The sequence below is a fragment of the Cnephaeus nilssonii genome (assembly GCF_951640355.1).
Source record: "Cnephaeus nilssonii genome assembly, chromosome: 13".
NCBI lineage: Eukaryota > Metazoa > Chordata > Mammalia > Chiroptera > Vespertilionidae > Cnephaeus > Cnephaeus nilssonii.
The window spans coordinates 29,740,630-29,758,303 of NC_137084.1; the positions used below are offsets into that span (position 1 = coordinate 29,740,630).

Here is a 17,674-nt window from a genome sequence, read left to right on the forward strand (position 1 = left end):
TTCTTGGCCATGGCAGAATTTTGGTCTTTATCCTAAGAACAAGGGGAAGCCATTGAATTAAACTAACGCTCAAGGTATTTTTTAAGGCAGCCCTGGGTCTTCAGTATGGGAAGGTCCCTTAAGGACACCCTGTGTTGTGCTTAGTTCAGAAGGCCTGTGAGGTCCAGGAAGTCATTGAGGTGCCCAGGGTCACTCAGCCTTCTAGAGGCAGAGCTGAGCTGCCACTTTGACAACAGTGTGAGGCTTTGGGTGGTAGAGGGCCATCTGAGGGTGGCAGCCTCTGGAGGCTTGGGGTTTGTTGGCACTACTCTCCTGGGAGTCTCAGGTCGCTCTCGCTCACCTCCTGTCACCTAGACTCTCCTAGACCTCTGAGGGCACTTACCAGGACCTAGCCCTCTGCTGCCATCGGCCTTAGTCCTTCAGATCCCCACAGTGAAACTTCCCATGTTGCCTTAATGCGTGAGAACTGAACCAGAGGGTTGAAGACCTACGTGCCAATCCTGGTTCTTACTCTGTGGACCTCAGTTTTCTCATCTGTGAAATGGAAGGATGGAAGATGCCCTCCCATGCATTTGTGCTTAAGTCTGGAGCACTTGAGACCTCTGGTACCCCATTGCCCCAGGACTTTTCTATGGGTTCTTTTAGTTCTCAGTGTTGGGGGAGGAGGATGCTGCACCCTCAGAGTTTCATTGACCCTTTCACCCTTGTACTTCTGGGCCTCCACTCCAGAGAGGCACAAAGAATTGGGCCTTTGTGTGCAGCAACAAAGCTGTTTGTTTCTATTTCAGATAGAACCATTTTATTATATCCCATCCAAAGAGTACTTGAGTTGTGTTTTGTTTTGAAAGCTTGTTAGCATTCTGGTTTTAAATAACTGGCAGAGACAAAGCTGCCCCAATTCTGCCACCCCCAGTCCGTACCCACTCTATCCACAGCTCCATCCTCAAAGCCCCTACCCACGTGGGGACAGGGATCCATTGTCCTCCTGGAGGCCCACCTGGCAGATGAAAGGGAAGTCCTTACTGCTGCCTCTGCCTCAACTCTCTTTTTCCTTCCCCTCTTTCCCCCTCCTTTCTAAATTATTGAGCATTCCCGTGGGCCAGGCACCAGGTTAAGCTCTTCGCAGGTTTTACTTTATGGTATCCTCAGGATCCAAGAGGCAAATTGTATACCTATTGTCCAGAGGAGCGGTCACCAACTGGTGGTTCGTGGGGTCCGAAAGGTTGGTGACCACTGGTCCAGAGGAGAGACTAAGTCACTTACCCAAGGTCTCATAGGTAGTAAATGGCAAAGGCAGGCCTCAAACCTAAGTCTGTGTGACTCCAAAGCTTTTACTGTGAGCCACTAGCAAAAGTTACCCCCCTGTCCTGGCCAGTGACTCAGCTGGTTGGAGCGTTGTCCCGTACCCGAAAAATTGCAGCTTTGATCCCAGGTCAGGGCATGTACTGGAGTCAACTGATAGATGTTTCTCTCTCACATTGATATCTCTCCTCCTACTACTACTTCTCCTCCTTCTCCTCCTCCTCCTCCTCCTCCTCCTCCTCCTCCTCCTCCTCCTCCTCCTCCTCCTTCTTCCCATTCTCTCTCTCTCTCTCTCTCTCTCTCTCTCTCTCTCTCTCTCTCTCTCTCTCAAAAAATCAGTAAACATATCCTAGGGTGAGGATTTAGAAAAAAAAATCTGCCCAGCTGGTGTGTTTCAGTGTTTGAGCATTAACCCATGAACCAGGAGGTCATGGTTCCATTCAAGGTCAGGGCACATTCCTGGTTGTGGACTCAATCCCCAGTAGGGGGTGTGCAGGAGGCAGCCGATCAATGATTCTCATCATTGATGTTTCTATCTCTCCCTCTCCCTTCATCTCACTGAAATCAATAAAAATATTTTTAAAGTAAATAAATAAAATAAAAATCTACCTCTATAGAAACAAATCTACAGTATGTGTGGGGACAGGAAGAGCTGCAATACAGCCTTGAGGGTCAGGTACTAGAGATATTCCTTTGACTTGGAAATCTACCTACTGAGAGCACCCACACACAAGGCCCTATTCTTGCCTCTTGACCTGCCCCGTCCCTATTGCAGCCTCTCATGTATCTGCAAAGAGCGTTCAACCCTCCTGACCTTCCAGACTAAGCATCAACACACTTGGTTCCCAGACCTTCCCATCATCTTGGTCCCAATCTAGCTTTTCTCTGCCCCTGCCTGCCAGGGTGTGATAGGTAGACTGTCCCCTCTGTCCTGGAAGGGGCTGGAGCTCCTTCTCAGGCTGACTTCCGCCAACTGGGAGGAGGAAGAAGCAGTGGAGGCCCAGCCTAAGGCAGACAGCATGGAGTCTGATTAAGAGGACAGATCCTAACCCTGGCCCAGTAGCTCAGTTGGTTAGAGCATCGTCCTACTATACCAAGGTTTCGGGTTCAATCCCCAGTCAGGGCACATACAAGAATCAACCAATGAATGCATAAATGAGTGGAACAAAAAAATAGAGGTTTCTTTCTCTCTCTCTCTTCCTCCTTATCTCCCTCTCTCTCTCACACACACTATCTCTAAAATCAATAAATAAAAATTAAAAATAACAGATGATGTGGAGTAGAGAGCAGAAAACCTGAGTTAGTCATCTAGCGTGTTGGTTATCAGTATGGGCTCTGGAGACAGACCATCTGAGTTCTAGTCTTAGTTTACCCATTTAGTAGCTGACCTTGGCCAAGTGACTTGACTTCCCTGTGCCTCAGTTTTGTCATCTGTAAAATGGGAGTGAGGGTAGCACCCACCCTCTAAGATCGTTGTGAAGACTAAATGTGTTAGTATATGTAAAGCACTTAGAGCAGCGCCCAGCACATGGTAAGCACTCATTATGTGTTAGCTAATAGTGGTCACAGTAGCGGCCACCGTCCTGGCTCTGCCATTGGTCGGCTCTTGACCTTGAGCAGCCAGTTCCCACCTCTGGGCCTCAGTTTTCCCACCTAAGAAATTAGCAGACTAGCCCAGATGTCCCTCAGGGCCTGTCAGGCTCTGACGTCATTGTTTCTAGAAGCCCAGGCAGGACTGAGCGTGATGTTCTGTTGGTCCAGGCCCCCTGAGACTATGTGGTCATGGCTGGGAGGTCACCCTGCCATGTTCGGGAAGGGAAGAAAAGCTGAATGGGACAAAACCAGCCTCCCTGCTCATGTAAACAGGGACAGGCTGAGCCAGCCTTCCGTTCCAGTCCTGGTGTTCCGGTGGGCTAGCAGCTGGCAGCGCCAAGGATGAGTCACTGACAGCAGCAGCCACGGCCATTCCAGCTCAGGCGGTGCCAGCCCCGGGCACTCAGTAGCTGCAGAGTTTAATGGTGGGACTCAGGTGCTGGGTGACGGGAGGGGATCATAGTACTCCCACACGCCCCAGGTCAATCTGAAGGCCGTTTGCCTGCAGCCTTTACCCAGGCTCCCTAGAGCTTTGGCCTGGGACCTGGAACTCCTGTCTTCCAGGAGCTCTTCCCTCCATACCGTATGGCCTTGGAGGAGCCAAGAGCTGGGGATCAGGCGCAAAAGCTGTGCCTGGTTTGGGGTTCCCCCAGGTACAAGGATTCCATCCCTCTCTCCCGGGTCCCCGCCTCTCCCCAGCTCCCAGCCTTTGCTGCAATGACCCTTTCCTAAGGAAAAGGATGGCAAAATGGAAAGATCACTTGGTGTCAGGAAGCCCTGGGTTTGAATTCAGGTCTGCGCTGACTTGAGCAGCCACTTAACCTCGCCGAGCCTCGATTCCCACGCCTGGAAAACCCCCTGCGCCCCGTGCAGGCGCGTGAGGAGCTGGCGCGATCTTAAGTCACTGTCAGCACGCTGCCTCTGAGTCAGAGTTTCATGCGTGGCAAAGCAGCTACCTCGCTGTGAACTATTGAAAAGCCAGCCCTTGACAGAAGCAGCCGCCTCTCGCCAACAAAACGGGGCTGATGGTGAGAATATCTACCTCACAGGGCTGCCGAGAGAAGCAAATGCAATTGCGCGTGCAGATGCGCTTTGGGAACTGCATAGAGCCTGCCCAGCGATGGCATTGTCATTCCCAAAACTGGGTAGTGCGCAGGGCAAGGAGAAGCACTGACGTCGTCTCTGGGCGTGGGACCCGAGGCCAGCAGGACACATGGGCCCAGGACCACAGTGGTCTGTGCAGGCAGGGACTGTTTGAGCCTCTCCCAGTTCTTGGCTAAGTATATCACTGGTGCCCAATAAGTGTGTATTGGACTCACACATGAATGAGCAGAGACTGAAATCAGCCCAGTGTGCCCCCTCCCCGCTTCCATGATTTTCCATCAGAGACCTCTTGCTCCCCTCTGCTGAGATCAGGGGTTCTTAACTCAAGGTCCGTGAATCCCCTCCAAAACTGTACGCAGAATGTAGTGTGTTGGACAGTGAATCTTCCTGAGTAAAGAAGTGTTAGAGTTCTGCCCAGAAAAGCTTTGAATGAAACCCTGCTCTGAAAGGTGGGCCTATCTGCCAGGTGCTCAGTGAGCACCACCAGTCAGATTCATTTGGCTCCCAGGACTGCCAGGTACCCTGTGGATTAAAAAAAAAGAAAAGAAACAGCCTCCACCTTTGTCTCTGAGATGTGCATGCAGGGCCCCACCAGCCTGCAGTTTTCTTTCCTGCAAGTTAGTTAACCTGCCATCTTTCATATGCAGAAGCAATGGTCATACATCATCAGGGGTCTGTCTTCTGAGTGGCTGTTGTACAGCTGACTGGGTCTCAAGACAGCCATGCACGATCTCCCATGTCCTACCAAGGGCATGTGTTTGTTTGTATGTTTGTTTGAGATTTTTTAAAATTTAAGTATAGTTGGTATACAACCTTTATTGGTTATATTAGTTGCAGGTGCATAATATAGTGATTCGACATTTTTATACCTTACAATGTGATCACTCCACTTAATCTAGTAATTATCTGTCACCGTACATACTTATCACAATACTAGAGGCCTGGTGCACAAATTCATGCACCAGTGGGGGTCCCTTGGCTTGGCCTACGGGATCTGACCGGAACTGGCTCTCTGACATTCCCCCGAGGGCTCCTGGATTGTGAGAAGGCGCAGGCCAGGCGAAGGGACCCCACAGGTGCACAATCGAGGCCAGAGAGGCATGCGGGAGGTTGGCCAGCCGGAGCGGGACCGTGGGAGGGTTCCAGGGCCAGTCTTGCTCAGTCCTAATCAGCCGGATCTCAGCAGCAAGCTAACCTACCGGTTGGAGCGTCTGTCCCCTGGTGGTCAGTGCATGTCATAGCAAGCTGTTGAGCATCCTTAGCATATCATTAGCATATTACACTTTGATTGGTTGAACAGACAACCGGACGACCAGACACTTAGCATATTAGGCTTTTATTATATAGGATTATTGATTATATTCCCCTTCCTCTTTGCACCCATCTCCCCAACCCCCTCCTTTCTGGTAACCATCTCTTTGGTCTGTGTTTCTATCCGTTTGTTTATTTATTTTTAAATATATTTTTATTGATTTCAGAGAGGAAGGGAAAGGGATAGAGAGATAGAAACATCAATGGTGAGGAAGAATCATTGATCAGCTGCCTCCTGCACTCCCCCTACTGTGGGGATTGAGCCCGCAACCTGGGAATGTGCCCTTGACCGGAATCGAACCTGGGACCCTTCAGTCTGTAGGCCGACACTCTATCCACTGAGGCAAACCAGCTAGGACTGTGTTTCCATCCATTTAGATGTGACCAGTGGGAGTCAGGGCCCTGAAACTGGGCATATTAACTAGGCCTCATGGTATCTAATCTCAGAACTGTGATGTCTTTTTTAAAATATTTTTCCTCACTAAAAATAAATATATGTGTACACATACCTATGTATATACTCATACACATTTATTTCTTAAAGAAAATCTAGAATATATAAACAATGAAAAAACCACCTATAATTTCACCCTCTTCCAAAGAACTATCGTGAACACCTGGCTTCTGTTCTCCCCACTAATCGTGTGCATTATGGAGCGCTTACTGTGTGCCAGGCATCGGCAGTGCTGCAGGCTCTGCAGGCCCCATCTCATGTCAGCCTCTTGTCTTACATCTGGTATACTCCACCTTTTTATATGCACATTTACTTAATTTTTAAGGCCAAGGGGATCATACTGTTTTGTAACCTTGCCTTTCTCCATAGCATTGAAATTTCTTTCCATGTTATTAAATATTCATCTACAGAATCATTTATAACATCGACATAATGTTTTATTGCAGGCGAGTTCCGTGCTTCTCAGACTGGGGTGCATGTACCCCTGAGGGCAAAGCCACAGGATAAATGTAGCACATTCTCCTGAAGCATAAATTTGATTCGAAGCTTTGGGAGGGGGGAAAAAACCCCACATTATTTTAATATTAAAACAAGTGCATATATACCAGAGTGTAAAACAAAACCCATGAATTTTAAAACAGAGCAGCCACGTTCAAGATGGTGTGAGCTTGTGTTCTCCCAAGACCCAGCCCCCTGTCCTCCCAGGGTGGCAGGAACATCCGAGAAGCATGGAGTTCTAGTTCAAGCCCCTCGTTCTACAGATAAGGCACCTGAGGCCCAGGGAGAAGGAGGGATCGTCCAAAGTCCGCAGCTTGTGTGCCCACCCCCCCAGCCTTCCATATTTGGCAGCATCCCTCCGCTGCTTTTTCAGAGGGTGTGGGTGGAGACCTTGCCACTTGAGTAATAAAACCTCTGCGTATCTATAGTGGAAACTCTTGGCTTCCGGCATGATCCATCTCTTAGCAGTAGTTGTGTTTTTCTTTCCCCCTTGCCGGCCAGGATCTGAGCTGTGGGCTCCTGTAATTTGTAACTGTAGTCTTTGTGGGCAAAGGTGGAGGCCCTCCCCAGCCCCCGTGGACTCCAGCAGCACTCAGATTTGTCACTTACTGCACTGTATTGTAAACATGAATCCACGGGTCTGTTTTACCCAGGAGACTGGGAGGCCTGTGTAATCATTATTATCATCTGACGTGTATCAAGCACACCTTCTAAATGCTTCCAGATAAAATACCATGCTGCGTGTTTTATCTGTAGTCTTCATTACACCTTTTCAAAGTACACATGATGGTCCCCATTTATCAGTAAGAAAACTGAGCCAAAGATGATTACTTACACATCATCATTCACTGATAAGTATTTACGGCAGGATTACATGCCAGGACTTGCGTCAAATGCTGTGGACAATCATGATGAACAAAACTGATACCACTCCTGCCCTTATGGAACTTACAGTGGGGGAGATGATAATCGACAAATAAGTGTTCTTAAATATATTTTTTAATTGATTTCAGAGAGAGGAAGGAAGGGAGAAGAAGAGAGGGACAGAAACATCAACAATGAGAGAGAATCATCCAGCAGCTGCCTCCCGCACCACCCCCACTGGTGACCGAGCATGCAACCTGGGCATGTGCCCTGACTGGGAATCAAATCAGGACCTCCCGGTTCATGGGTCGATGCTCAACCACTGAGCCACACTGGCTGGCTCAACAAATAATTTTACGAACTGTAGTGAGTGTAATGTACCCCAAAGCCTGTCCAGCTTCCTCAGTTTAAACCCACCTCAGCCACTTATTAGCTAGCCTCATCTTGATCTTCTGTAAAACGAGGATAATAGTAGTACCCACTTCATACGAGTACTGTGAAGCGAGTAAATTAGCAAAGGTTGTAAAGCACTCACATTCCAGGGGTATTGCTGCTGGCGGGACGAAGGAGAGGCTTAGGGTGCCCGGCGCACATGATAGGGCAGGACCTACATCTGGTGACACTGATGGAGTTCTACAAGAGGAATAGGAGGTAACTTGGCAAAGTGGGGGGATGTCGTGGGATAGGGGGTGCAGGGTGTTGGAGGTACGTTCCAGGCAGAGGGAATAGCCTCTGCAAAGTACAGAGGGTGGGCTCCCCTGAGGAAATGCATGGAGTGTGGCTGGAACACAGCAGGTAGGGAGCCATCCAGGGTCAGCATCTGGAAAGGAGGAGCCTGTGATGGAAATGCAGCTGTTCCCAGGACCTGCGCTCTGCGCGGCGCTGTGGGTCCAGGCCACAGGAGATGTTTGGTCAATGTCCCGTGAGCGAGCAAGCAAGCACAAGGACAGACAACTACGCTGGCCTCACGTGGCCTTGCTGTGGGTGTTCCATTGTCGCCCAACCAGAAAAGGAGTCCACTGTCCCGTATGCACGGCGATGAGTGGACAGTTCCATCCCCACTGTCAAGCGTTACACAGCCCTGTTGCTGGTCCTTCTCTTCTTGGCCGTAGCCTGGAACATGTGGGTTTGGAGGGGATCGTCCACATCCGGGACTCAGCAAATGGCTGCCGCTGGCATCCCTACACTGCAGTCAGGGCCCCAGATCTAAACCGTGGCGTTCAGACTATCTCAGTAGTGGAACCCTGTGTTGAAATGATCTTAAAGGAAACCCAGTATGTGGAACGGGGACAAGGAGAGCTTCCCCAGGCAGAGGGACTCAGCACTCGGTAATACCTGGTGCGCCTGAGGGAATACTAGGGCTCCATAAAGCACAGTTAGAAATCCAAGGGCTGAGCCCAACTCTCATTTTCCAGGTGTGGAAACTGAGGCCCAGAGAGGGGGTGACACCCCCCCCCCCGCAAGGTCACACAACTAGGGACAGACCCAGAACTGAATTCCAGACATTTGATAATCAATTTTACTACACCCAGATTTTCCTCCACACCACCCTGCCCGCCCACACTCCTCCTCAGTTGGGGGGTGGGGGAGATGGGGTCTCGAGGTTGGGGAAGGGCTGTGGCTAGGATCTTGTCACGTGTCCAGCCTCCAGCCCCAAGCCCCCAGTCAGAGCCCAGAGCACGGGAGTAAAAAATCCGGAAGGCAGGCGTGGGTGGGTTATTCACGTGCACAACCTGGTTGTGCTGTCTTTTTTCTCTCTCCCTCTCTCTCTCTAATTGAGTTTGAGGTGGTTGTTTTTTGTTTCCTTAAGAAATGGAAAAGAATGAAGCTGCATAAACACAAGGATGTTAACTCCCTGAAAAACCTCCTGCCATTTTAACTCTGTTACTGGAGAAATAAAAGAGAAATAATTTGTCCACCCACACTTAGCTGTTTCTGACGAAGGTAGGTGAATATTGCTTTGCTAATCGAGGGTGACTGCTGGAAGTGGAGCCACGCTGGCTGATCCCGGATTGAGAGGAAGGCACGGCAGCCCCAGGAGGAGCGGCCACCGTGGGCCCACGGGCCCCGAGTCAGCGGCCGGCTGCCCGCCTTCCACAGGTCTCCCCGAGCCGGTAGTGATGGAGGCCCCGGACCAGGCCGAAGAGCTCACGGACCCGCGGGGAGAAATGCCACCGCCACCCCCTCCTTCATCACCCTCGGAGCCAGCTCAGAAGCCGCCACCTCCGGGCACCTGGAGCCACTCCCTCACGGTCAAGAGCGTCCTGTGCCTGTTGGCTGCCTCCCAGTTCCTGGTAAGGACATCACAGGCCCCAGGAGGGATCGGAGAGGGACAGCCCTCCGCCTCCTCCCCAAGCCGGCCCCCTGGGGATGCGGAGAGGTGAGGGCCCTTCTTGGTGCCCCTCGGTGACTCCCAGCCCTCGGGCTGGAGTTCTGAGCTACCGCCTCGATAGCCAACCCCTTACACCCTGCCCTCCCTCACCCCAGGAGCAGGAACAGCCTCCGCCCAAGCCTCTGGCCCTGCAGGGGTCTCTCTGAGGACTTCCTGTCTCCGGGGGACCCCTGGGAAGAGCTATCCTTTGACTCCTTCAGTCAGCTCTTCTCCAGAGAGAGTCCTCGGGCCTTCTTGGGCACACAGCACCGGGGCCCTGCCCTCAGCTGTGCAGTCTGGGCCTTGGGGCCAGGTGGAGTGGGAAGGGGCGCACAGAGCCCAGGCTCCTAACTCAGTCCACTTGTCCAGCTTGCCTGCGGGATGTTCTGGCTCAGCGGCTATGGCCCCACCTGGTTGCAGAATGCCACACTCCTGGAACAGCTGGGACCCAGGGTGAGTACGCTCGGGGACCTCCAGGGCAGGGAGGAGCGGTTGGGGGCCTCCCTGCGCACCAAGCCCCGCGCTCGGGCCTTCTCTGAGTTCCAAAGGCAACCCCACCCCCTGGAGCTCTTCTCCCTGCTCCCCACCCCCCACCCCCATCTGACCTGAAGTTTTCAGAGCCTTGGTTCTGTCCCTGTTGAAACAGATGAGAACACTGCCTCCTCCCCACCAATCACCTTGACCTGTCTGTCTGTTCCCCAGGCCTGGCTGGGCGTTGGGACCTGGGAAGTCCCCAGTCTGCTGCTGGTCTCTCTGTCTGTGCTCCTCGTTACCAGCCTGGTAAGGTGCCTCCTGACCCCAAGGCCCGATCCCCACCAGCCCCCATTAGACTTTCTGGGTAGGTCTGACGGACGGGCTGTTTGTCCCTCTCCATCCGTGTGGCCCGCACGGGGTGAGAGCACCTTCAGAATTGATCTGCAGTGTTCTAGGCAGGGGAACGGGGCCGAGGCAGGGAGAAGACAAGTAGGAACCCCCACAGCCCACCAAGAAGCCCTCAATCCACAAGAAACTGAGAGGTCGAGGGAGGGAGGGGCCATGGGGACAAGGTGAGGGGTGGAGCCTGCCATCGCTGTGAGGGGCAGTGCCATGCAGATAGCTCCCAGGAGAGCAGGGCCGCTCTAGACATATTGAGGGGCGAGGGGCTTACTTCCATGCACAGCCCACCAGCGAAGGGGCAACAGCATGGTCCCACGTCCGTGATGCTATGTCCCTCCAACCAGGTGTGGCACCTCCTGAGGGCACCCCCAGAGCCGCCCACACCACTGCCCCCCGAGGACAGGCGCCAGTCGGTAAGCCGCCAGCCCTCCTTCACCTACTCGGAGTGGATGGAAGAGAAGGTCGAAGATGACTTCCTGGACCTGGACCCCGTCCCCGAGACGCCTGTGTTTGACTGCACGATGGACATCAAGCCTGAGGCCGACCCCGCCTCACTGACCGTCAAGTCCATGGGTCTGCAGGAGAGGTGGGAGGCGTGGAGGAGGGGTGGGCTCTCTGGTCAGAAGGGCAGATGCCTGACTCTTAACCCCCAGTGCCCAGGTCCGAGCTGACCTCCTAGCTTAGCCAGTGTAAACACATGCTCTTTAGGTCTGCTCAGAATGCCCCAAGGTGAGTGCTAAGAAATACTGTTACTGCACACAAGCACATGGGCATACACAGGTGCATACATGAGCACGCTCACTGTACATTCCTGTGCGCCAGTAAGTTTCTTTACTGCGGGTCTTGTCAGGCCCTTTAACGTGCTCCTGTTCATTGTAAATCAGCAAGGGGGTAGTATGTGACATTCCTCAAAGCCACTTGACCACAGAACCATACTTTTATAGCGGGTGTCCCTGTGTTCCCCAGATCCCACTTTGGGAGGTGTCGACACCCTCTTTTCAGAGGCTAGCGGGGTAAGCCAGATCACACACACACACATGATGTCATGGACAGAGCACTGAATGAGGAGTCGGTAAACCTAGCTTTTTGTTTCAGCTCTGCTACCCCCTTATTGCACGAGCTTGGACAATGCTTGTCCCCTCTCTGGGAGTCAGTTTCCCTTTCCATATAATGAGGGCCCCCCCCCCCTGTTCTGGGCCTTTGGACAGTGAACACAGTGGAGTCTGTCCAGGGCAGACACCCTTGCCGCCGCCATGCTGCCCTCGGAACTCCCTCTTTTCCTGACAGCGAGGGTCCCGGCCTCTCCTCGATGAGATGTCCTTGACTCATTGGCCACCTCATCCCGGACTGCCAGGCCCAGGACTGTGCTACCAAGGGTCAAGCCCTGCTTCTCTGATCTAGGCAGGTGCCCTCTCTCTGGGAGTTTCCTGGGGGCCACAGGGCTGGGTGCTGCCTCCAGGACTGACAGAGGAGAGTCCAGGGGAGGCCTGCGTTAAGGTTGCCTCAGATGGAACCTTTGGATCTGGGGCCCCCAACTTCTCAGCTAGCTACTCTAGCAGGAGATGGGGAGGCAGGCCTGCGCCTGGGGCTGAGACTTGCGCTCCTGGTCGCACCCCCACTCCTCTTCTTGGAGCCCACCCAGTTCCCACCCCCTGATCTCTCTGTCCCTCGTCTTCCCACTCCAAGCCCCAAGCTGATGCCCCGCCCTGTCCCTGAGACTCACGTGCGCTTTCCCGGTCCTTCCAGGAGGGGCTCCAACGTCTCCCTGACCCTGGACATGTGCACACCCGGCTGCAACGAGGAGGGCTTCGGCTACCTCATGTCCCCACGTGAGGAGTCAGCCCGAGAGTACCTGCTCAGTGCCTCCCGCGTCCTGCAGGCCGAGGAGCTCCACGAAAAGGCCCTGGACCCCTTCCTGCTGCAGGCGGAATTCTTTGTGAGTCCCCGGAGCCCGCTACCCCTGGGCGGGCAGGCCCCTCCACTCGGTCAGTCGCCCAACTAGCAGGGCACCGGACTGGGGTGCCCAGAACTCAACATCTGATAGATGAACACTATTGTGTTATCAGTTCTCCTCGTGTCTTGGGCAAGCTGCTTCCCCTCTGGGCCTCAGGTTCCTCATCTAGAAAATGGGGATGTTGTAAGGATTAGAGGGATCACTAAGGTGTGCAAAGTGCCCATCCGGGGGATTGGTGTTCAGTGGCATTCCTGAGTCTTCAGTGCCCAGCCCTGTGCTTTTTTTTTTTTTTTTTAAATCCTCACCCCAGGGTATTTTTCCATTGATTTTTAGAGAGAGTGGAAGAGAGAAGGAAAGACAGAGAGAAATATCCATGTGAGAGAAACATATCGAGTGGTTGCCTCCTGCATGCGCCCTGACCAGGGCATGGACCGGGGAGGAGCCTGCAACCAATGTAGGTGCCCTTGACCAGAATCGAATCCAGGACCCTTTGGTCCAGAAGCCAATGCTTTATCCACTGAGCCAAACCAGCTAGGGCTAGCCCTGTGCTTGGAAAGCTCTAGAAAGCCCTCCCTCTGGCTGCTACTTTCCCACCCTCCTCCTGCCCGACCCCTCCACGCATTGTTCGTGCCCCTTTGACATCTTCCCACCCCTGTGGCTGTAGCTTAGGGTGGGCTAATCACCTCCTCTCTAGACTTGTGCTACAGCCTGCAGCTGCCTCCTGTTGGACTTCGAGGGGCCCAGTAAATGCCACCCCTGTTTTACCTGCCTGGATGCTCATCCAGTTAAGAGCTAAGTCCTAGGAGATCACAGTATCGTCTTTATTTTTGTTGGTGAAGACGAGGTTTAAAATGAGGCTTAAGTATGTAGCAATAGTGAGCTTCCTAATACTGACCCCCAGATTTAAACTTTCTACCCATCCCATGGGGCATCCCTGCAATTCTTTCCTGGCAGGAGGTCCCAAGAGGAGGAGGAAGGAGGAGGCTGGGACCCAAAAGCCTATTTCTCAGTCAAGTGCACCCATATGGCTACTTGCCCACCTCTGTGGGCAGAATGGGCGAGGGGCCATGAGTGTTTGAGGAGAGTCTCTCCTGGGAGAAGCCAGGGGGATGGAGGACCGATGTGCCTCCCTCACAAACCGCCCCCGCCCCCAGCCCCCTGCTCCCTGTATGGACCCAATGGCTCTCGGAGAAGACCTCCATCACCTTGTGACCCACTGCTCCAAACTCTGCAGAGCTTGGCATGGCCTGCATTACCCGAGTGGGGCTAGCCCCAGACCCCTTTTCTAGCCTTATGTCCCCCAGCCCCTGCAGGGACGGTCCACCTCAAACTAGGCCAACACCCCCCACCCCCATGTTTTTCTCCTCCAGGGCCTTTTTGCACATCATCTCCCACCACTGATGCCTCTAGAAAGCCTTCCTGGACGATCCCACCGCGGATCCCACCCCGAGTTCCCACCGCCATCACCTCCCCTTGAAGGGGACTTGTGTCCTCTCAGCACTTCTTGTTCAGTAGATCATTGTTGATCTTGCCCAGAGAAAGGAACACAGCCTACACACCCACCCCACAGTGCTTTCGCACATGTTTTTTATTCGTTTGAGTCTCACAACAACCCTAGAAAGTATTATGATCCTCATTTTACAAAGAGCGTACTCAGTGGGTCCAAACACAGTGAACGCTGTAGGGCCATGTGTGGGTGGATAGAAGGGGAGCGAAGAAGTGAGGAGCACTGGGGAGTCATCCCAGAGGACATGCCGGGGCGGGGGAGGTGAGGCTTAGAGGGGAACCTTGAAGGGTGGGGATGATGTGGAGAACTGAGGAGGGGTGCTCCTTGTAAGTGGAATGCCACGAGCTCAGACCTGGAGGCAAGATGGAGAATGGCATCTTAGCAACAGGAGAAAGCGGGCCTAACTGAAGGACGGGAATCTTGAAAGCAGCTGGTGGTAAAGAAAGGCCAGGCCCCAGACGACCTCATATTCCAGGCAGAGAAGCCCAGACTTGGAGCTCTTGACACAGAATGATTGGGAGGTGCAAATACAGCCCTGGGAGCTCAGGAGGCTCCTCTCCTGCTAGAGAATCAGAGGAGGCTTCTTGGAGGAGGTGGCGTTGATGCTGGACAGGAAGGACATGAGAAGATGAGAATCGGGTGGGGTACAGAGTGAGCAGCACAACCCAAGGTCCTGAGGTGGGGATGTCCAGGGTGGGAACACAGATCAACAAAGCCACTCGGTTTGGCTGCCGCACAGGGAGTGTGGGAGATGCTAGTGACTGGCCAGATTGCTTTTCAAACTCTTGTTCTTGTTTATTGACCATTTATTTAGTGTCTACTCTGTGCCAGACTGGCCCTCAGTCGACAGTAGTAATAATAACATTTTTTATGTACTCGTTGAGTGCCACAGTGTTCTAATTGCGTTTTGTGTGTGCACGAACTCATTTAATAGTAAATGTTGAAGGAATGCATGCACTCAAGCCAGCCCCTGGACTAGAAGTTGGGGTACAGCAGCCCCTGGATTCAAACATCTCTGAGAATCGGCCCACGGCTGCTCACATCCCCATGTCCTTCCTCCTGCAGGAAATCCCCATGAACTTTGTGGATCCGAAAGAGTATGACATCCCTGGGCTGGTACGGAAGAACCGGTACAAAACCATCCTTCCCAGTGAGTACTCGGTGCCCTGGGGGTAGAGAGAGGGGTTGTGGGGGCTCACCCTCCCCTGAGGGTCCCCTCACCCTGAGGAAGACCTTAACCCCAGAGCTGGGCCTCCAGGGTCATGAGGAGGGATGGAGAGAGTGGCGATGCCCAGTGAAGAGAAACACCCCCTACTGAGGGCAGAGGTTAATTCATTCCTTCACACGCACCCTCCGGACCCTTAGCATGGCCAGGTGTTGTGCTGGGCTCTGTGGAAACCCAGAAAGAGGGACGACAGCGGCAGCTCCTACACAGTGCGTGGTATCAGCAGGGCGTTCTCGCACCCTTGGTCTCTTCAGAGTGGGCAGATGTTAAGGAGAGGCGATTAAGGCTCAGCGAGGTTAAGTGGCTCATCCACAGTCACACGGAACTGAGTTTCAAACCAGGTCTCTGTGACCCCAGAATTGGGCCCTTTTGTCTACCCCGAGTTTGTTTTGTCCAGATCGTGCATCCTCTACCGGGCAGAGCAACTCCACGAGGGAGTGAGCCGCCCGCCTGTCGGGGAGTAAGTGCCCCGGCTGAAGGTGTTCAAACAAGGCTGTGAGAGCAGTCCCTGGAGGGCCTGATGGGGATTCTCCCTCTCTGGGGGTGGTTAGACCAGGTGGCCTAAGGTTTCTCTCTCAGCCCTGGGGTGTCGTTTTCAGGTAACTTCAGTGGAGCCCCTGTCTGTGAGTCTCCCTGCCGAGTTCTGGCCCCAGGCCCCAGGGCTAGCTCGGAGGGGTGACTTGTTGAAAGTGAATCCCCACAAACCTACTCTACTCAGTTAATGGAGTGACAAGGCTTTAAAAAGGCAGCTTTGCCATCAGCATCTCCAACAACATGTAAGATGTCATGACTTATTTTTAACTTTTAAAATATCGACTTGTGGTTGCTATGGCTACACCGTCTCTAGGTGGTTCCGGTTAAACAAAGCACCATGTAAGGCCAGGAGGCACTGCTCAGGGCTGCTCACCTCTTGCTTCCCTTGTCTTGCTCTCCCCCACCCACCCAGCCCCACCTGGAGGGAGGGGCTCATGTACCCCAGAACCTAGGCCTTTGCAGGCCGTGCAGAGTGGCCACTGGGGGAAGGCGGGACTCAGGTCATCACCCCACCTGACCCTGGATTACTCAGAGGCTTTGAGCCATGCTGAGCCTTCAGGCCTCCAAGCCTAACAGAGGATGTTCTCTGTGGCCAGCAAGAACTGACCCTGTGCCCTCAGAGGCTGGGCTGAGGCTGAGGGGGTGGGGGCAGTGACAGGGGGCAGGGCAGTCTTGGCAGAGGTCCCCTCTCAGGTCCAGGACGCCCTGGGGTTTGTTCTCACACTCATTCTGCTCGTATTTCCTGAGCCCCTGCCCCCAGGGCTGAGAATTCAGGCGTGAATGAGACAGAGACTGTGCACAGGAGGCTCACAGGCTGATGGGAGAGGCAGAGCTGTGGACAGTGACAGTACAGAGTGGCCAGGAACCCAGCAGCAGCACTGAGAACAAGATGCAGGGGAGCTATTTCTGTCCATTTGGCCACTGTGTCCCAAGCACCAAGGGTGCCTGGCACATGGTAGTCACTCTGCACCTATCTGAGTGAATGAATGGGTGGATGAGTGAATGAGTGAATGGATGAGTAGATGTCTCAGATCTAGTGCCCCTTCTCCATCCTCACTGCCAAGTAACTTTTTAGGGGAGGGGGTAGTTGCCCAGTTTCAGAGGGTGCCATGTATACCGACTGCATTGACAATTAATGTCCCTGGAGCTGTGCAGGGCAGGGCAGCCCTCTGACCCCAGACACGTCTCACTTGGATCATTGCAGTAATCTTCTAACTGGTCTGACTCCCACATCCTACCCTCCTGTCCATCTTCTATCAATGTCCCCAAAACCCAGTCGTCTTTCTCCTCCTTCAACACTGTCACGTCACCCTGTAATCCTCGCGTTAGGGTCCAGGCTGATCCTCACGGCTTATAAGACCCTTCGTCAACAGATTCCTCCCCAACTCATCTCTCAGCAGCCCCACCCTGCCCTGGGCACTTGAATCAGACTGAATGGCGTGCCCTCCTCCTCCTCCTGGTCCCTCACACCTCATCCAGGTGCCCCTGTTCCAGGAAGCCAGGGCCACACACTGCTTGTCTGCCTGCCCAACACTTGGGAGCAGGGACTATGTCTTGTTTATCTTGGAGTTTTTACTCTCAAGCACAGTGCCAGGCACAGTAGGGTTAAAAGGACCATTCCCATTCCCACCGTGGTTCTTGAATACCAAAGACCCTGGTATCTGGGCACCTAATCTGGGCAGCGCGGACAAAGGGAAGGGAGATGGCACATGCAGCGCACCCTGCTCCTCTCTCCTGCTGGTCAGCCAGGGCCCCCCTCGGCTTACCCATGCTCTTCTCCACTCCGGACATCCTTCTACACCTCTGTCCACAGAGCTTCCCCTCCCCCACCTGCTCCTACCCCCAAATCACCCTCCAAAGCCTCAGGCACTGGGGCTGAGGCATAACAGGCTGGAGAGCAGAGGCTCCGTGCCGTTTCTCCTGCCGCTTGGCATCCTTCTTTTTACCTGTTAACTATGGCAGCCCGTGTAACGATGGCGGTGATACCGGCAGCAGCTTTTACTGTCTGGTGTTTTCTGTATGCTGGGCTAAGTTACTGGTCTGAGGACTCCTTTAACCTTTACAAGAGTAGTAAGGCTGCG

The 17,674-nt window shown here is 53.4% G+C and overlaps 1 protein-coding gene across 2 annotated transcripts in view; it reads left to right on the forward strand.

The window, feature by feature from the left end:
* PTPN5 (protein tyrosine phosphatase non-receptor type 5) overlaps positions 1-17,674 on the forward strand; it is a 44,060-nt gene that overhangs the window by 21,483 nt on the left and 4,903 nt on the right. Inside the window, exons 3-8 of one of the 2 annotated variants that reach the window (XM_079788509.1) lie at positions 9,227-9,420; positions 9,867-9,950; positions 10,200-10,277; positions 10,718-10,959; positions 12,120-12,309; positions 14,900-14,984. In XM_079788509.1, coding sequence (XP_079644635.1) covers positions 9,227-9,420; positions 9,867-9,950; positions 10,200-10,277; positions 10,718-10,959; positions 12,120-12,309; positions 14,900-14,984 — 873 coding nt within the window. Of the gene's footprint in view, positions 1-8,936; positions 9,421-9,866; positions 9,951-10,199; positions 10,278-10,717; positions 10,960-12,119; positions 12,310-14,899; positions 14,985-17,674 lie in introns of both variants that reach the window. The other variant, XM_079788510.1, reaches the window with a different exon arrangement.